General features: G+C 38.6%; 1 protein-coding gene and 1 non-coding gene across 2 annotated transcripts in view; one reads left to right on the top strand and one right to left on the bottom strand.

The window, feature by feature from the left end:
* SNX3 (sorting nexin 3) overlaps window positions 1–17683 on the bottom strand; it is a 49791-nt gene extending 32108 nt beyond the window's left edge. Inside the window, exon 1 of the mRNA XM_042986920.1 lies at window positions 17217–17683. Within this exon, the coding sequence (XP_042842854.1) occupies window positions 17217–17378 (162 nt within the window). The 5' untranslated portion in view covers window positions 17379–17683. The remainder of the gene's footprint in view (window positions 1–17216) is intronic.
* LOC122238995 lies at window positions 12354–12460 on the top strand. Its single transcript, XR_006218116.1, has one exon. It is a non-coding gene; the product is annotated as a U6 spliceosomal RNA (small nuclear RNA).
* Window positions 17684–21523: the final 3840 nt, after the last annotated feature.

Genomic DNA, 21523 nt, shown 5'->3' on the forward strand with positions numbered 1-21523 from the left:
TGAGTCTCTATTATCTAAAATGATCAGCTTAACAAAAAAATATTATGAAACATGCAAAGAAACAGGAAAGTGTATTCCATATACAGGGAAAAAATAGAATTGTTTTCAACAGAAACTATCTTGGGACACCTGTGTGGCTCAGTCGGTTGAGCATCTGACTCTTGATTTGGGCTCAGGTCATGATCTCACAGTACATGGGACTGAGCCTTGCATTGGGCTCTGTGCTGACAGTGTGAAGCCTGTTTGGGATTCCCTCTCTCCCTCTCTGCCCCTACCCTGCTCATGGGTGCACTCTCTCAAAAAAAATGATTAAAAAAAAAAAAAAAAAAAACTCTCTGAAGAGGTTCAGATGTTGGACTTAGCTGACAAGGACTTCAAAACAGCTAACACAATAAATATGTCCAAACAACTAAAAGAAACTATGCTTATAGAATTCGAGGAAACAATGATGACAGTGATTCAATGAATAGAGCATCTCAACAAAGAGATTATAAGGAAGACTCACACTGGAATTGATGGAGTTGAAAAGTGTAGTAACTAAAATTAAAAATTCACTGGATGAGCTCAACAGATTTGAGCTGGCAGACAAAAGAAATCAGTAAATGACAGATCAATAAAAATTGTTCACTCTAAAAAACAGGAAGAAAACAGAACAAACAGCCTCAAAGACCTGTGAGACGCCATCATAGGAACCAACACACACGTAATGGGAGTCTCACAGTAAGAGAAAAAACAATTAAAAGAATGGCCAAAGACTTCCCAAATGTGACTAAAATCTTTAATCTACACATCCGTGCAGTTCCATGAATTCCAAGTAGGAGAAACATAAAGAGATCCACACGTACCCATCATGGTCAAACTGTTAAAAAGCCAAAAACCAGAAAATCTTGAAAATGGCAAAGAAAAACAACTCATCATATATAGGGAGACACACAGTAAGATTAACAGATGACTTCTCCCCTTAAACAATGGAAACCAAAAAGTAGTGGAATATTCAATTCAGAAAGCTAAAAGAAAAACAACAAAGAAATCTATATTCAGTGTTAGACAGAAATGTGATATGGGAACCCCTGCTGTATACACCTCCCATATGTGTGTAGGTGAGGCCTATGAATATGATAGAGGTCACTTCCATGATTAGGTTACATTTTGTGGCAAAGGTGAAGGGCTTTTGTAGATGAAATTAAAGTCCCTAATCAATTTGACTTTGAGTTCATCAAAAAATGTTTGGGTGCACCTGACTTAATCAGGTGAGCCCCTAAAAAGAGGGTTTCAGTTCCCCTGAAATCAAGAAAATTTTTCCCATTGGCCTTGAAGAGGAAGGCCACTATAAGTTCTACAGCTACAAGAAAATGAATTCTCCCAACAACCATGTGAGCCTAGAAAGAATCCCAGGCCTTACAGGAGACCACAATCCTGAACAACACTCTGACTGTAGGCCTTGTTAAGATCTGAGCAAAGGGCCCAGCTAAGTCATGCCCAGATTTCTGACTTACAGAAACAGGCAAGGTAATATTTTGAGGTGCTACATTTATGATAATTTTTAATGCAGTAATAGGAAACTGATACATCCAACAAAACTATCCTCCAAAAATAAAGATGAAATAAGACATTCCCAGATGAACAAGGATTGAAAGTTAAGTAGATCTGCCTTACAAGAAATACTAAAGAAAGCCCTTTAGGCTCAAAAGAAATGATAACAGATGTTACTGGGGTCCACATGAAGAGATAAAGAGCAGCAGTAAAGGTAATTACACAGGTAAATGTATAAATGTGCTTTTCTCTTTTCTTCTCTTAGATGATTAAAAAGAAAACTGCATGAAACAATTATAAACCTGTATTGTTGCCCCCATAACATATAAAGATATAATACACATGACATAATAGAACAAAGGAAGGGGGAGGAACCAGAGGTATATTGGAACAAAGTTACTATATTTTACTGTAATTAAGTTAGCATTAATCTGAATTACACTGTGAAAAGCTAAGTCACTGTAATTCCTAGATCAAACACTAATAATTTTAAAAAGAATTTTAAAGGGTCTTAGGAATTAAAACCTAGAAAATATCTATTTAACAAAAAAAGCAATAAAGGAGGAATAGAAAAACAAAAATGCGACATAGAAAATAAGTATTAAGGAGTGCACTTGTGATGAGCACCAGGTGATATATGGGATTGCTGAATCACAGTACTGCATACCTGAAACTAATATAAACGCTGTATGTTAACTAACTGGAATTAAACTAAAAACCTGAAAAAAAGAAGAAAGAAAGTATCAAATGTCAGAAATAAACCCATCACACCAGTAATTTCACTAAACATAAAATGATTAAACACTTCAATCAAAAAACAGATATTTTCAGCCTGGATTAAAAACTAAGATCCCGGGGTGCCTGGGTGGCTCAGTCGGTTAAGCGTCCAACTTCGGCTCAGGTCATGATCTCATGGTCCGTGAGTTCGAGCCCCGTGTCGGGCTCTGTGCTGACAGCTCAGAGCCTGGAGCCTGCTTCAGATTCTGTGTCTCCCTCTCTCTCTGCCCCTCCCCCTCTCATGCTCTGTTTCTCTCTGTCTCAGAAATAAACATTAAAAAAAAAAGTTTTAAAAACTAATATCCCATTATAAACTGTCTACAAGAGACACATTTAACATTCAAAAACAGAAATGGGTTAAAAGTGAAAGGTTGGAAAATAATATTCCTACAAAAATCGTAAGAAAGCTGGAGTGACTATATTAATAACAGGTAAAATTGACTTTAAGACAAGATAAATGAATAAGGACCAAGATTCTTGTTAAAGGGTCATGAAGAACTGCTTTCCTCCCCTGCTTTGGTAATCTGAAAGAAAGACTACCATATAAACTTAAACAACTATGCCTCTTCCATTATTTGTTTCCATGTTTTTTTTTTATAATGATAAAACACACATTTTATGTTACAGAATATACATTTTTAAGTATACAGAATTCTTTTTTTTTTTTTTAACGTTTATTTATTTTTGAGACAGAGAGAGACAGAGCATGAACAAGGGAGGGTCAGAGAGAGGGAGACACAGAATCTGAAACAGGCTCCAGGCTCTGAGCTGCCAGCACAGAGCCCGACGCGGGGCTTGAACTCATGGACCGCGAGATCATGACCTGAGCCGAAGTCGGCCACTTAACCGACTGAGCCACCCAGGCGCCCCTCAGAATTCTGAAGCATTAAGTACATTAACATTGTTGTGCAACCATCACTACCATCCACTGCCATGTTTCAAATTTTTTTTTTAATGTTTATTTTTGAGCGAGAGAGAGAGAGACAGAGTATGAACAGGGGAGGAGCAGAGAAAGAGGGAGACACAGAATCCGAAGCAGGCTCCAGGCTCTGAGCTGTCAGTACAGAGCCCAACACGAGGCTCGAACCCACGAACCGCAAGATCATGACCTGAGCCAAAGTCAGATGCTTAACCGACTGAGCCACCCAGGTGCCCCTATCCACTGCCATGTTTAAAATAATATACTCTATAATAATATAAGAGATTCTGAAGAGTTTTGGGAGAAAATGCAGATTTGGTACTGTATGTCAGAAAACCATTTACTGAAATCGGTACTTTTTTTTTTTTAAAGTAAACTCTGCCCTAACCTGGGGCTCAAACTAACAACCCCCGATATCATGAGTCACATGCTCTATTGACTGAGCCAGCCAGACACCCCCTTCTCTTTTCTGATAGTGCAATAGAAAGCTAGAGCCAACTCAATAATAATAGTAATAATAATAATAGTTAATATTAAATAAGACAGTATTTATTTTTATTTTTTATCTGAGAGAGAGAGAGAGAAAGAGAAAGTGCACGAGTTGGGGAAAGAGGTGGGGGGTGGGGAGATGGAGGGGATAGAGAATCTTAAGCAGGCTTCACACCCAGCTCAAAGCCTGACCTGGGATTTTACCTGAGCCAAAATCAAAAGTTGGATGCTCAACCTACCCAGCCACCTAGGCACCCTAATGAGACAGTGTTTAAAGTCCATAACACACATCATTTAATTCTCATGTAACTCTAAGGAACATACTAACACTGTCATCTTTAGGATGGAAAACAGGTTCAGAGGGGTTAATTGCCCAAGGGCACTCAACAGGCTGGGCAAACTGGGATATGAATTCATGTTCATAATTTAAGTGTTCTTAGATAAACACTATCCCCCAAAGAACAAAAACAGTGGAAATTCTAAAAAAAATGGAAGTCTATGCTATAGGGGTGCCTGACTGGCTCAGTTGGAGATGCACACAACTCTTGATCTCAGGGTCATGAGTTCAAGACCCACACTGGGCACAAGGATTACTTAAAAAAAAAAAAAAAAAAATCTTAAAAAAAAAAATGCTGGGGCATCTGGGTAGCTCAGTCAGTTAAGCATCCAGCTCCTGGTTTCAGCTCAAGTCATGATCTCACTGTTCATGGGTTTGAGCCCCGCATCAGGCTCTGCGTTGACAGGGTGGATTCTGCTTGGATTCTGTCTCCCTCTCTCTCTCTGCCCCTCCTTCTCCCTCTCAAAATAACTAAAAATAAACTTTACAAAAAATTTTTTTTAAAAAAGGAAGTCCATGCTATGTAGGTACACAATAGTTTTGCTCCTCTGCTACAACCTCCCCCGCCCGACCTCCTCCCCACACATATAATACTCAAGTCTGTTTCCAGTTCTTTTCTACCATCACTGGGTAGAGAAAGATAGCCTCAGATGCTTAGACCAACTGGGAGAGAAGTCTAGCTTCCCTGAGAATGAAATCAGTCAAAACCCAACAAGAAAACGAGGACTGTTAGTGAGGTAGGGGTATGGAGCCCTACACAGGGACTGATGGAGAATGAGAACAACAAAATGTAGTATCAGGGCAAGTGTAGGAATTAATAGTAATAACAGCATATATAAATTAAAAGAATAAAATTTCTTGGCACGTTCTGACACAGAATATAGAATTTCTGACAATACCGATAGCAAAAAACTGCCAAGATGTCTCTGAAACCACATGATACTGATAAACTGTGCTCTTTCAATAAAGTCAGATGAATACAGAACAAATGCTAATGAGAACCACAAGCCATCAAAAATTGCCAAAGAGTGGCACAAAAACAGACATCCAGATCAATGGAACAGAATAGAGAACCCAGAAATGGACCCACAAACATATGGCCAACGAATCTTTGACAAAGCAGGAAAGAATATCCAATGGAATAAAGACAGTCTTTCGGCAAGTGGTGCTGGGAAAACTGGACAGCGACATGCACAAAAATGAACCTGGACCACCTTCTTATACCATAAACAAAAATAAACTCAAAATGGGTGAAAGACCTAAATGTAAGACAGGAAGCCATCCAAATACTCGAGGAGAAAGCAGGCAAAAATCTCTTTGATCTTCACTGCAGCAACTTCTTACTCAACACGTCTCTGGACGCAAGGGAAACCAAAGCAAAAATGAACTATTCGAACCTTATCAAAATAAAAAGCTTCTGCACAGTGAAGGGAACAATCAGCAAAACTAAAAGGCAACAGACAGAATGGGAGAAGATATTTTCAAATGACATATCAGATAAAGGGTTAGTATCCAAAATCTATAGAGAACTTATCAAACTCAACACCCAAAAAACAGATAATCCAGTGAAGAAATGGGCAAAGAAGATATCCAGATGGCCAAACGACACATGAAAAAATGCTCAACATCATTCATCATCCAGGAAATACAAATCAAAACCACAACAAGATACCACCTCACACCTGTCAGAATGGCTAACATTAACAACTCAGGCAACAACAGATGCTGGCAAGGATGCGGAGAAAAAGGAACTCTTTTGCACTGCTGGTGAGAATGCAAGCTGGTGCAGCCACTCTGGAAAACAGTGTGAATGTTCCTCAAAAAATTAAAAATAGAACTACCCTACGACCCAGCAATTGCACTACTAGGTATTTATTCAAGGGATATAGGTATGCTGTTTGAAAGGCGCACATGCACCCCAATGTTTATAGCAGCACTATCAACAACAGCCAAAGTATGGAAAGAGCCCAAATGTCCATCAATGGATGAATGGATAAAGAAGATGTGGTATGTATGTATATATATATATATATATATATATATATATATATATATATATATATACACACACACACACACAATGGAGTATTACTCGGCAATCAAAAAGAACGAAATCTTGCCATTTGCAACTATGCGGATAGAACTAGAGGGTATTATGTTAAGCGAAATTAGTCGGAGAAAGACAAATATCATATGACTTCATTCATATGAGGACTTTAAGATACAAAACAGATGAACATAAGGAAGGGAAGCAAAAATAATATAATAACAGGGAGGGGGACAAAACAGAAGAGACTCTTAAATATGAAGAACAAACAGAGGATTACTGGAGGGGTTGTGGGGGTGGGTGGGCTAAATGGGTAAGGGGCATTAAGGAATCTACTCCTGAAATCACTGTTGCACTATATGCTAACTAACTTGGATGTAAATTTTTTAAAAAATTGCGAAAGAGGGGTCCCTGGGTATCTCAGTCAGTTGAGCATCCAACTTCGGCTCAGGTCATGATCTCGCAGTCTGTGAGTTCAGGCCCCACATTGGGCTCTCTGCTGACAGCTCAGAGCCTGCAACCTGCTTCGGATCTGTATCTCTCTCTCTGCCTCTCCCCTGTTCATGCTCTGTCTCTCAAAAATAAACGTTAAAAAAAAATTTTTTTTTTTTAATTTAAAAGAAAGTGTTGCAACAATTCAAACAATCTTTATAACAACAACCAAGAATTTAAGTTAGGAAGTTATAAAAATGGAAGTTCTCTAGGACATTTCAATGAATCTACACCTGAAGCTGTTTTTGCTTCACAGCTTGTTCAATCCTTTGCAGCCAACATGGACTCCTCACCAACTTCAGGTATTTAAGAAAAGAAGGTATTAAAGTGTATAGTGCGGAACAACACTGATTTACGAAAGTGCTTTAAAATCCGTACGTAATATCCACTGGTGAGTTGCTTTTAGTTTGCCTACATGAGAATTTAGTCATAAAGACTTCAAAATGTTTTAATCTAACAGACTTTTTCTGAGGCCCTCATAAAAAACCCTTGAGGAAGTGGGGCAGGAAGGGATTTTGGGAAGCATTTCCTCTTCACTGGCCACAGCAAGGCCTGTAAGAGACCCAACTTCAGTGCAGAATAGGAAATTACTTCGGGGGCCCTAATGTAAATATCCTGGGAAGGCCTTGGGGCTCTCTACAGACCTGAAAGCAAATACAACTGAAATCTGTCTGAACCACACAGATTTTACATCTACCTGTACAGGACTGAAGAAAAGGGAAATTCTATGCATTCTGAATGGCACCATTTACTCTCATCCCAGCTCTTTCGGTTAAGCTATATTAAGCTATAGTCTAACTACAATTTATAGATGTGTGCTCAATTTCCTAATATAAAACCATTATCCTACAAAGAAAAGTCTGTAACCTTTGGCTGGATTAAGAAATTTTCTCTTTTGGGGCACCTGTGTGGCTCAGTCAGTTAGCATCTCATGAACCATGAGATCATGACCTGAGCTGAAGTCAGACACTTAACTAAGCCACCCAGGTGCCCTCCTCCTTTTTTTCTTAAAGCATTAGAGATTTTTTTCATACATTTTTAAAAAATGTGTTTGTTTTGAGAGAGAGAAAACGTCATGCACATGTGAGCGAGAAGGGGAGGGGCAGAGAGATAGGGAAAAAGACAGAATCCCAGGCAGGCTCTGCACTGTTAGCATGGAGCCCAATGCAAGGCTTGATCCCATGACCCTGGGACATGACCTGAGCCAAAACCAAGAGACAGATGAGCCCCCAATTTTGTCTATCTTAATCAGCAGAGAACAGGGTGTGTTTGAAATCAGTGCATGCTTGGAGTTTGGCACAGAGGAACAGTGAACAGACTATGGAGGGACCAATGACTACAAGCACAGTGAAAAGGGGCAAAAAGGTTAAAGAAATTCAGGAGAAAAAGCCCTATATATATATATATACTGGTTCCTTCATATATGAACCATCCTGTATATTCAAGGCCAATTATCACTTATAATGAACTAACACAAGTCAACTTTCATTCCAGGGAAACTGGACAAATAGATGTCTGGAAGTTTGAATCTAACACTTTGATTTAAACAGCCCTACATGGCTAATGGCTACTATATTAGAACACTTTTAGACAAAGGCATATCCAAAATTCTAGTGAAAAGCAAATCGAAGAACATATTCCTTCTAAATAATCCACTGAACTGTATTCATAACTGATGGCCTACTCCAACCTATAAAGCCTTTCTCACTTTTATGAATGTTTTACCGTATTTTATATAATTAGAATTCTTCTACAATGCTTCCTTAGCTTTGACATTCTTAAACTTACTTCATATAGCAGCTCTGGGTGCCTTACATATTTGATACATGTATTTTTTTACTTCATAGCCTTTTATTTACTTAAAAAAAATTTTTTTAAGTAATATCTATACCCAACGTGGTGCTCGAACTCACAACACTGAGATCAAGAGTTGCATGCTTTACTGACTGAGCCAGCCAGCTGCCCTTACTTCATAGTCTTCTAAGTTGGGATTTTTAAAATCTATCCTGTCACAAATGGATCTGGATTTTTTAAAAGAACAAATTATTCCTGCTCATTATAAATAAATGCCTGAAGTTAACATGCAGGTTTCTTTTCAAAATAGAAACCAAGAAACAACAACAACAACAACAAAAAAATGTAACATCAGAAGAAATTGTGTAGTTATACATTTATCGCCCGAAATACTTAAATATATTTTAGACTTTGAGACCTGGAATCACAAGTTGCTAAACTCAAAGTACTTTTCTCCTAATGTGTGCAGTAAATGGAAGATATTATTGCTTCCAAGACCTTGCTTGGAATTATGGAGGGTCAGAGGCCTAACAATAAGCATGACACCTTTTCTGAGTTAAATTGTAACCAAAAGCCAATAACCTACAGTATTCACCATATAGTACTCATAATTTTACATTTGTCTAGTTTTAGAAGTTGGTGCCTTCATATGAGAAGGCATAAGATCACAAAGATAAACCACTGTATCAAAGACTATGTGGTTCCTTTCTCTTATACTCAGTTTAAAAGAAAAAAAACAAAACTGCACTGGTCATTTAGTGGTATTAATCTTGACCTATATCTGAACAGCTAAAGTGACTTAGTCTTTTGGTAATTTTCTATTCAGTTTGGAAAAATAATCCTCTACAGCCTATTTAAGTAAAGTACCCAACTTTTTTTTTTTTTTTTTTTTTTTTTTTTTAAGTAGACTCTAAGCCCAACATAAGGCTCAGACTCACGACCCTGAGATCAAGAGTTGCATGCTCTACCAACTGAGCTAGCCAGGTGCCCCTCTTTAGTTAAACTATGAAATATTTTTGACTTTATAATGAGTTTACATATCTTAAGTCATTGCATTTGTAAATCTAAGTAGACTGCACTTGTCAAAATATTGGGTTTTTAAAAATGTTTATTTATTTTTGAGAGAAAGAGAGACAGAGCATAAGCAGGGGAAGGGCAGAGAGAGAGAGGGAGACACAGAATCCAAAGCAGGCTCCAGGCTCTGAACTGTCAGCATAGAGCCCAATGCGGGGCTTGAACTTGTGAACCATGAGACCATGACCTGAGCCAAAGTAGGACACTTAACTGACTAAGCCACCTTGGTGCCCCAAAATGTTGTTGTTTCTTACTATGGAATAGACCAACATCCCACAAGGCAGGAATGGGGAAAAACAGCAAGCAATCTATAGGTGGCAGGTGTGGGAATAATTTAAGGAAAGCCAAGCAAACGTAGATGCTTTTATCAGTGATAAAATCAAAGTATAAAGAGCAAAGAATTAGAAAGTGCCCATTCCGATATTATGAGATACAAAGTAATTTTATAAAAATTATTTTAAGTCTTCATATGATTCTCTAAGAGATACTGATCTCACTCATTTATATTCGTGGCTCAAATTATATACTCATTCAATGCCATCAGTTAAAATGCTAGTCCTAACTGCCTACATAGTTTTATACAGCCATTAAAGAAAAGAAAAAAAAGGTTAATCATCTGTTTTCAGTATCTCTAATCCAACCCCAATCCCATGGTACACCCCTGTACCAGATATGCCATATCTTCATGTTTGTCTCCTTTCTCAACTCATCAAAATTAATTCTCAGGAAGAGATCAGAACTCATTCACATTGAAGACTGTCAAAACTAATGAGAAATCAATTTTATTTCTTACAAATCAAATGAACTCTCTCTAAACTCTGAAGTATCCGGCAAAGACAAAAAAAAAAAAAAAAAAAAAAAGGAAAGAATGAAGAAAGATGATCAGAATGTTGCTAAAGCCACACCCTACAGGAACTAATCCCAATCACTTATTTGCTACTGTGGCAAAGCACAGTGTTCTCCCTATCTTCACAAGGCTGCCCAGATAGACTAAATTTCCCAGCTTCCTTTGTGGGAAAGGGCATTGGGCAGGAATATGCCTTCCCTTGGCTAGAAGATGGATGTGATGCTGGAAGCAGACAGTCAAGTCATGTACCAGCCCAGGACTGCCCTTGAGACCTCTCATGTAAAAAAATAAACTACTGTTGAAGTCTCCATGAGAACGGCCCAAACTGTATCCTAACTGATACAACCTTTCTTGCAAAAGCTACATCAAATGTCCCACTTTACCATCATGTCAAAATTCCTAGGCTCTAAATTAAGTATTTCCTTAAGGAAGTAAAACTTTGGTTGAAAGCCTCAAGTCATCTAACTAATAAATCAGTAAACAGCTGTACCAAGATTATAGTATTGCTTTTCTTGGACATCATCTTTCTTATCTGATATTCAAAAAATTGCTGGGTCTGCTTATATAAAAGCAACACAATATGGTACAACATCAAAGTATCTAAAAACAACAGTTCAGTTTTTGGTTTTTTTTGTTTTTTTTTTGGTAAGCATGATTATGATGGTGAAGAGAGAGAAAATCTCTATGAACAAAGAATCACCAAGATAGCTAAAGGTTAAGTGCTTTTAGATTGTTCCACTTTAAAGACAGAACGGCAATACTAATAAAATATAGTAATTTCTTATATGGATATATATTTTGCATTTTCTGAACTCCCAGCTTACCTCCATGATTACACAGTGATATAGACAAGGATGGTGCAAGGGGGAAGAGATCTGTTGGCCGAATACAGTAAAATCCTCCCCTTCTTCCCAAAAACCTAAGCTGTACAAGTTGCTATGCTTTCAGCTACTATCTAAATTGCCTCCCCTCCAAAAACAGTTTTCTATCTTTGGCAAATGTCATTGGTTTTCCTCTCTGCTCTCAGATCTCTGTCAGGATGCACTGTTTTGTTTTGGTTAGTTGTTGATTTGTTTATTTCTATTTATTTAGAATTTGCCTTTTTAAATCCCATCATGGCTACCAATCACTGTGGTTCCATATATTTTTCTCATACTTCTCACAGACAGAGAGCATGGTGCAACCAGGAACAAGCCTTGCTGTGTACCAGTTAAGTGCTCTTGCTGGGGTGCTTTTTAAACTCCCACTTTCCATATCCCACCCCTACCTAATGAAATGAGAATCTCAACAGTGTCCAAAGCTCCAGGTGAATGTTCACTACAGGCTCTGAAGGTCAGAAGAATCTAGATTCAAATCCAAGTTCTGCCATTTAATACCCATGACTTTGGGCAAGTTACTTAACCTTCCTAAATTTCACTTATTCATAATGTCACTATGCACCAAGCGCAGTGCCAGGTGTTGAATAAGGGTGATAATGACAGTCCCTGTCCTCTAGGAGCTTATACTGGAAGATACAGGAACTAAAGGAAATCACACACCAGCAAACAACGTAATCCCAATAGGGCTACAAGCGCACACAAGAAGGAAATCCAGTCTAAATTCTAAGGATGAACAAAATCTCTAAAAAGGTGACAGTAAGGCTAAGCCCTACAGGACAAGTAATAGTAGCCAAATGAGGCCACTAAAGAAAAGACTGTTTTGTTTTTTTAAGATTTTATTTTCTTAAGTAATCTCCACACCTAACGTGGTGCTCAAACCTATAACCCCAAGGTCAAGAGTCACATGCTTCATCAACCAAGCCAGTTGGACACCCCAGAAAGACTGTTTTTAACAGCAGAAGAAGTGTATAGATACAAGAGGCCTAGATAAAAGAGAATTCAGCTTCTTCAGGAGATACAAGTAGTTCAGTAGGACTGGAACAAAAAGTAAGAATGAGGGAAGGACAAGAAAGGATCAACAGGGACCCCAGCTTTTACATCTGCAAAACAGGATTATTATCTGTTCTCTTTAGTTACCTCAAAGATCACATTATATAGATTTAACAGTGCTCGCTTCAGCAGCACACATACTAAAATTGGAACGATACAGAGAAGATTAGCACAGCCCCTGCACAAGGATGACATGCAAATTCGTGAAGCATTCCATATTTATATATATATGAATATATATATATATATATACACATACATATATATATATATGGCACATATATATATATGGCACAATGCCTTGAACAGAATAAGTACTCAAGTTATAAATCTCTTCTTCAGCTTCAACACACACAGGAAAAAAAATCTCTTTTATAACATCATTAGCCAGTCAACAACACTTTCTCTTCAGGTCATCTCATCAGAGCACAAAATTTAATAGCAAGCTCTTTGCAGTTGTTCTCTCCTGCGTGCATCCGACCTACTGTGGATTACCGCATAGTGCCAACTATGGGATTTCCTTCAAAAGGTTCAGACACCTGAGGATGCTCCAACAGTAGGCTGTTGATAACAAAGGTTTTAATGTACTGTTTTGAATTAAATGAACTGTGGCTGTGAAGCAGTTCTGAACCAGGACCAGAATACTTCAAATCTAACCCTGGCTCTAATACTAGTTAGATAATTTACTTTGGGTAAGAGAGAACCTTCTGTGCCTTGGGTCCCTGATGTACTAAAATGAACAATACAGATAGAACAGTCCCTAATAACCCAATATAGCAAGGCCACTCCCTCTTCCCAACTTAAGGGATGGACTAAGTAAGAACAGAATCTTCAAAGCTAGTTATATACCCTTCCTTTTTATTTTTTTTATTTTTTAATGTTTATTTATTTTTGAAAGGGGGGATGGGGCAGAGAAGGAGACACAGAATCCGAAGCAGGCTCCAGGCTCTGAGCTGGCAACACAGAGCCCAATGCAGGGCTTGAACTCACAGACTGTGAGATTATGACCTGAGCTGAAGTCGGACGCTCAACCGACTGAGCCACCCAGGTGCCCCCACATGCCCTTCCTTAACGGAGATACTGGATGTCAACCTTAGCCAGCAGCAAAGATGTGTATCAGACATCTCATGACCAACTGAGAAAGCTGCATAGATACTGCAGATGTCCTTTGGCACTAAAATACCTTGATTCTTTAAAATATTACTTTGGCCCTTTAATGATACATTCTTATAAATCCTAAAAACAAGTCTAAGAATTAATTTATTTCTCAGCTTCCAACCTGGATATTAATAACTCCCAATTTAAAATGAGAGGATTCGGGGTGCCTGGGTGGCTCAGTCAGTTAAGCCTCTGACTTCGGCTCAGGTCATGATCTCACAGTTTGTGAGTCTGAGCCCCATGTCGGGCTCTGTGCTGACAGCTCAGAGCCTGGAGCCTGCTTCAGATTCTATGTCTCCCTCTCTCTCTCTGCCCCTCCCCGGTTTGTTCTCTGTCTCTCTCTCTCAAAAAACAAATAAAAATCAATAAAGAATCTTAAAAAAAAAAAAAAAAAAGAGTGGACTCGCCTAGAGAAAAATCACCAATACAGGTTTAGAATGGCAAACACTATCAAGATGATACTTTTACTGACCATCTTTCTTGTCAAAATGTTTATCAAACTTTACTATTCAGCTTTATATTTTAATAAGCCTCAATTTTAAAAGGCTACTTCTGTAACTATATGAACTACATGAGGAGTTAAATGTTAGCTAAACTTGCTGCCATAATCATAATATATACATATAGCAAATCATTCTGTTGAACACCTTAAACATGAACATTACATAGCAATTATACCTCAATAAAACTGGAAAAAATACTAGTACCATCATAGGAAATGTGGTACCTTAAAATATGAAATACTCTACTCAGTATTTTTGGGCTTAATATGCAATTTACCACCTTCCAAATGGCATCACAACTTTCTACATGGAATCACACAAAAAATAAAAATTTAAAACAAACAAGCTACTTGGTTAAGTACTAAACAAGACGGCTTCTTCTATGCCACGCTTGCCTCAATGAAAGTAAACTTCCATGCCAAGAAAATCTAACAATTTTAGTTAATTCAATTGCACAGTAATACAGAAAATGTAGTTAATTGATAACTGCCTTTTAAATTAGAAGATACCCACATTTAGAAAAAGGTAACTTTCGAACACTTAGTATTATCAGTCAATGTTCAAGAGACTTATGTGCATTATCTCATTTAGTCTTACAATGTAGGTGCTATTGTTAGCATACCTATTTTACAGAGGGGAAGTGGAACTTAGATTGTGTACCTTATTCTGCTAATAAATGATAAATCTATTCTTTGAACTCAGGGCTCAAGAAAGATCCTTAACTTCATTCCTGTTTGAGACAACTGTCTCTAGTTACAACAGAAGATCTTAACTAATTCAAAATCCCCAGAAAATTAAGGTTACATTATAGTACAAACTTCATAAACAGTGACTGAATTTCCCCTTTAGACTTCTCTTTAATATGACAAAATAATTCTAGACCCTGAGCTTTCCTAAACCTTTCATCATTTATGGTGCTCTCTGCTGTACCTACCCATTAGAACAATTTTTAAAAACATTAACAATGTACCAATTATTTTCAAAAGCCCAGAGATACTAATCAAATGATCCTAATAGTCTTAAACACTACCCTTAAACCAAAAGATAAATGGAGATTGGGAAACTTGCATTCTAAAGTGCCACCATCTAGATAAAATTACTCTGTAAATTAGAGTAATTTCAATCAGAGCCTATAAAATTGAACATTTTTCTCAAGACCAGAATTAGAGAGTAACTAGAAGATAGTTTAAGGGCCCAAACTCCACATGGCAATTCAACAGCAAAATGCAGGCAGTAGGGGCTAGGGACAGCAGCAACAGTTTAGAAAGGCAGTAATAAATAAAATTACAAAATGATTTACCTATTCATCTCGCTGGCCATTCTCCCTTAACACAAGATTGTAATTACTCTCAAAAATCACATGCTCCTTAAAACCTATTGTCTTTACTATATGGTATCCTAAGTTTCAAGCTAACACATTATATATTAAGAAAAACTCCAGTGGCATTTCATAAGCATTAGAAACCCACAGTTTTTTAGAGGATACTTGCATTTATGACTATAAACATCATTCCCCCCCAAAAAACCGATGTGGGTGTATACTTTATTAATTCCATAACTCATTAACCAATATTAAAAAAAATTAGTCTCAAAAATACAAATGAACACTATATTTTAAGTGCCACATCAGCTATTCAGTAAAGTATCAGATGTATTTTTTTTAAATAATTAAGCTATACTAGAGTGTACTTAATACCCTGCACTCAGCAACATAAACACAAAGTTATTAAATGGAGGAAGTGTAGGCAGGAGATTTTGCTTCAGTTGCATGACAGGAAGCACAAGCTATGGAAGTTTAGAAACAGGAATACCAAGTTCTGTTTTAGCACAAGAAAGGAAAACATGGTGGTAAATAAGGGTATAAGAGGAAGTTCTTCTTAGTGAACAATCTGTCATGTATCCAAAATCATACCAAAAGTTTAAAAAAAAAAAAAAGAAAGAAAGAAAGGAAGGAAGGCCTTTTTCACTAGGCTTATGTGGTAAAGTACTTCGCTAAGTATCCTGGAGCCTGGAGTTTGCAATTTCACTATAATAAGACTGCTTATGGTCCACATTTTACACATCCAAAGGGACACAAGGGTGGCTTATAACACTAAACTGTTAGTTTCATATCTTAAAGCTTGATCATTAACATTTTCATAGCAATACATGATAAATCATTTTTATGTACATAAGTGTCACAATATGAATATACTTAACACTACTGAACTGTACACTTAAAAAGCGTTAAGATGGTAGATTACAGGTTTTGGTTTTTTTTTTTTAACCACACACGCCGAAAGTGCACAAGTTAATGAGAAATTACTCAATTTATTTATAGTAACTTGTTATGTAAATTTCGATTACTCTGAAGTGAAATTCTTATTATACTTAATTTTTAATAAAACAGTTTGTTGTCGTTTTTAACAGCTAGATTCGTTTTATGTAATTAATTTTTAAAGATACTTCCATACACGAGCAAGTTCTTTAATTGTGAACTACAGTGAAAGTGAAGCATTATTCTCAATTAGCATCTTTCAAATCATCTGAATTACTTATTGCCATCAAATACTAGCTATGAAATTATAAGTGTGTTTCTACTTCAGCTGATTCCTTCATTCAGTGAAGTGCAAATCTCGAAATTAAGAGAGCAAGATCCCTAAATGAATAGGCTTTCTTAAGGCAGTTGTAATTTTGGATTGGGAAGTAGACAACACTTGCCACACCTCAGCCTTTAGCACGACTGTGGCCCAGAATGCTAAGGTCAATTCTCCGTTCTCGCCAGGCTCAGCCCTACCAAATTCGTCAGGCTTTTGTGAGCTGCCACTAGATTCTGTTCAGAAAAGTGTACAACCTAGATTACTTTGGTAGCTCAGGAAGGGCCTGGAACAACCAGCTTGGCCACCTCCGGAAAAAGTCTCCGGGAAAAGAAAACTGGGAAAACTTCAACTTTGCGCAAACCCCCTTTCAATCACATGTAGCTCCCCTCCCGATGAAGTACAGCGTTCTCGAAAGATCTACACCTTTCCAACTCAAATGTCATTCCCAGATCAGCTGCTTGAGGGGCAAGCGGCGCTCAACCCACGCCCTCTTCTTCGAGCACCTTCTCCCAGGGCCAGTGCTGGGCTCAGCTCACTCCGCAGCCCCCTTCCAAACCCTACAAGAAAAAGGGCCCTGGCCCAAGACCCCGCCCGTGGACAAGGCTGCCCGACCGAGTCAGCCCGGGGCTCCTGGCCGGGGCGGCTGTAGCCACCAGAGGGAATTCGCTAGTGGGTTGGCTGGGGACGACCACGGAGGGCGGGAGGGGGGTCTCCCTGGAAGGGGAAAAGACGGCCTCACCTTGACCCTGATTTCGTAGGTGGTGAAGCGGCCCCGGCCGACCCCCACCGTCTGCGGGTTGCTCACATCGATCTCGAGGAAGTTGCTGGGCGGCCCGTAGGCATCATTAAGGTTCTGGGGCTTGGTGATCAGCCGGCGGGTGTCCGCCACAGTCTCCGCCATTTCGCTGCTGCAGCCGCCGCCGCCGCGGACTCCCTCCGCCCCCTCCGAGTTCCACCGACGCCGCCGCTGCTGCCCGCCGCGGGGACACCGGGCTCGCGCACAGCGGTCGCGAAACGAACGAGCACGTAGGACGGGCGTTCACCCAGCGCGCGAAGCCCCTCCCTGCGTCCTTTCGGCTTCCGCCTCTTATGCCCAGGGGAAAAACAGCTGACTCTCTGGGACGCCGCGACCTGGGCTCGGAAAGCCCAGCTGAGGCCGCGGAGGGGGACTGCAGGCTAGACGGCGGAGGAGCAGCGGCAGTCACGGGACTTCTGGTCGCGAGCAGGTTCCGGCCAGACTACAGCGCCCATAATGCACCGGGAGGGCGCGTCGCCGCCTGGCTGCGGCCGTGGTGCTGCGGGACCTAGGGGCTCGGGCGGGGATGGGCGCTTCCTGTCTTTCTTGCAAGCAGCTTGGGCTTGGAGCGTTGGGAGGAACAACGGAAATGGTCTTCGCGGCCTTGCTGCGGGGACAAAAGTTAAACGGCGAGTTTTGGGGGGTGTGCCCGCATTCGAAACAAAACTGTCGCAGCCTACCAAACGTCTCACCGTGAACCACTGAAAATGCCTTTCTAGGCAACCATTAACAAGTACCTCACGTCATGATTTTGATATCAACTTGACAGTTTGACCATACACGTGTATGGATTGATAAACGGAGGGAGATAAAGTAGTAGAGTGGAATACAGACAAAAGACCTTGGCAGATCACAGCACTAAGGTCACACCATTTGGGGACTGGTCAGCTCTCTAAAACAAAATAACGTAGTAAGTAGGCTGAAATCTGCCTTTCATGACCTATTTTGGGTGACCTGCAACTTTCTTCCCTCATTTCCCTAAAGTTCCAGTAAGTTCAAGACAAAACAAAAACGTATTTTTACAATATTTGAAATGAAACTCAGATAAGCCTTTATAAGAAATGAAAAAAAAAAAAAGCTAAAACAAGTAGATGGTAGTTCATCTCTAGCAAATGCAGATTTGGAACATTGAGGTAGAAGGATAAAAATCTACCTAGAGAGTTGTCTCTGTTTATGTCATAGCTCTGCAACTGTATCTACATTTTTAAAAGTATGTTGAGTTTCAGAAACCTCATTCACTTTAAATAATTGGATCTGTCCCTTAAGTTGAAAAATTGCCCAGATCATTGGCAACCTAATGACACTAGGAGCAGTTGGAATAAAGAAATTACCTTAACATAATATAGACTATTATCCAGAAAACTCAACATTTGTTGATTCAACACTTGTTTGTTGAAGGTCTAGTAGGTGTTTTTCAGTTGTACATGCTAGAGAGCTAAGGGCAAATAAGACTGGAAATTCTCTAAATTCATCAAGTTTATAGTGTGGTATATGGTCTATTTTGGGGGGACATAATAAGTCAATAAGTCAAATAAATAATAAATTTGCCAATATGGTGCTGTAAGGAAAGTAAAACTGCAAAAACAAAGAACAAAAAAAAAGGAAAATAAAACTGGGATAACTTAATAGAGAATGAGACAAGCTCATTAGACAGGGTGGTCAGAGAAATCCTCTCCAAGAATATACCTCTTTCAGAGAGTAAAGAGAATATCAGAATAAGTATGCTCAGACAGGACTCTGCTGGGCCTGTGTCCTGTTGCCAGAGACCAAATGAGAACTTGGCTCATATTATTACAACAGTGAGTTCAAGAAATGAGTACAGATTGTGGGGGAGGAAAAAAATTTCCTTCTACCCTTTAAGATCTTCCAGCTGGTTTGAGAGTCAAACTGACATAAGGCAGATTAACAGGAGAAAAACACCAAAATTTAATTACATGCTCATGGAGGCCCAATGAGAATGAAAATTGAGATCCAAAGAAATGACTAAGGCAGGCAATTTTTATACTTTTTAGACAAAAAGCCAATAAATCTGTGAAGAATTGACACAGTTTAATTAAAGCTTGGGAGCTTTAATTAGTAAGGAATTCTGAGCAGAATTTGGGCTAGGATGATAGATTAGTAAAAAGTACCAAGGTTTTTTCTATAGCATTCTAGGCTTTAAAGTCCCTATCTCTGGTGATAAGGCTTTTTTTTTTTTTTTTAACTTAGTGTGAAAAGGATACCTTTCATGTAGGAGATTTATTTCCTGCTTTCAGGGGGCAGAGAGAAGGGTCTGACTGTGCTTGCACCCACTGTCTCCCAAGTAACTTTTATTTAAAATAACATGCCAGGGGCACCTGGGTGGCTCGTCGGTTAAGAGTCTGACTCTTGATTTCAGCTCAGGTAACCATCTCACTGTTCTTGAGTTCAACCCCCCATCGGCTTTCTGCTGTCAACAGAGAGCCTGCTTCAGATCCTCTGCTCCCCTCTCTCTACCCCTCCCCTGCTCATTCTCTCTCTTTCTCTCTCTTTCAAAACAAACTCTAAAAAAATTGAAAATAATATGCCAAAGTAGCATATTTTAGGATGGTGTGCTCTTGGCCCCTACAAGATGACACTTTGAATTAGAGTATATGAGAACTAAGAGATCAGGAACTGCTGCATTGTGCTGTCATCTGTGACACTTGAACAAAATATCCTGAGGTGTTCTCATAGAAAGCTCCTGTCTCATTCATTGAAGGCCACTCAGAGCAGCTTTAGACAGCAGCAACAGTTGCCTGCAGTGGGAAGCAGTCAGAGAGGATAGTAACCCGGCATTATAGCAGTCATACAGCTAAGAAGAGCTTCCTGGTATAAACATTGGCAGGAAAATTGTTTCTCAGGAGATATGATTGTATTCCTAGAAAGACCCAAAAAGAATAAGCTGTAGAATTAACAGGAGAATTTAGTGACTGAATGAAATTAAAGACCCTATTTATAGTTTTTCTCTGTCCAGGCAATGTCTAGTCAGAATGAAGACTATATCTATTTTTAGTTATCAGAATCAGAAGAGGAATATCCATGGTGTATTGGTGAAGATCACAGAAAAATATGTCCAATATATTATCTCATTTGGGTAAACAGAACAAAAAAATAATAAAGATATGTACATCTATATGTACATATTTTTGTATGTTCATGGGAAAAAGTGTGGAAAGATATATAACCAGGGTATTAATACTGGTAACTCAAGAGAGATTGGCAATTGTAGTGGGGATAGGAATGGGAAAACATCAGCATACTCCAGGGATAGGCTAAGATGTTAGAAATATATTACTAATTTTATGTTTTCCTAAGCGCCTAATATTAAATAAAATAAATTATAGTGTGCCTGTATTACTATGGGGCCATGAGAGATAAAAATTGTGTCCCTTCAGTAGTCTATTAGGGTATATATAACACCACAGGATACGCACTTTTGTATCTTATTTCACTTAACAATGTATCTTGAAGATAGTTCCATACTTGTACTGCAGCAAAGTATTCCATTACACGGTGTGCCATAATTTAACTTGTCCCCTATTAAATATATATGGGGTCTCAACCTTTCATTATTACAGTATTGTGATGAATTGCCTTGAATATGCCATCATTACACACACATGGTATTATATTTATAGGATAAATTGCTGTGAATGGAATTACTGGGTCCAAACGATATACAGGTATAGATACTTATCAGAGATATTGCAAAATTTCCTCTGTACAGGTTTAACCAGCTTACACCCTGTTCAGCAATGTACAAAGTTACCTCTTTGTCCATAGCTTCACCAACATGAAGTGTTATAAAACTTTTTAATCTTCACTAATCTAAATGGTATTTTTATTTGCATATTCCTTATTCAACTGAGCACAGTTGAGCATCTCTTCATATGCTTATAAGCTATTCATATTTCCTTTTTTGGTGATGTACATGTTCAAATTCTTTGCCCATTTTTCCATTGACTTCCTTTTTTTAATGTTGGAGTTTATTAAATATTAAAAGGTAACCCTTTCATGTGATATAAATTGCAAACATCTTCCTCAGTTTAACTTTTGACTCTGCCGATAACGGTTTTTACCGTGTACTTTGTATTTAACTTATGTAGTGGAATTTATCAATCTTTTATGGGCTTCTGAGTTTTGAAGCATGCTTAGAAAGTCCCCCTCATCTTATAAAAAAAATTCCTTTTTTTCTAGAATATTTATGGTTTTTTTAAAAATATATTTGATCTATCTAGTATTTCTTTTAG

This window comes from Panthera tigris, chromosome B2 (assembly GCF_018350195.1).
Source record: "Panthera tigris isolate Pti1 chromosome B2, P.tigris_Pti1_mat1.1, whole genome shotgun sequence".
Lineage (NCBI taxonomy): Eukaryota > Metazoa > Chordata > Mammalia > Carnivora > Felidae > Panthera > Panthera tigris.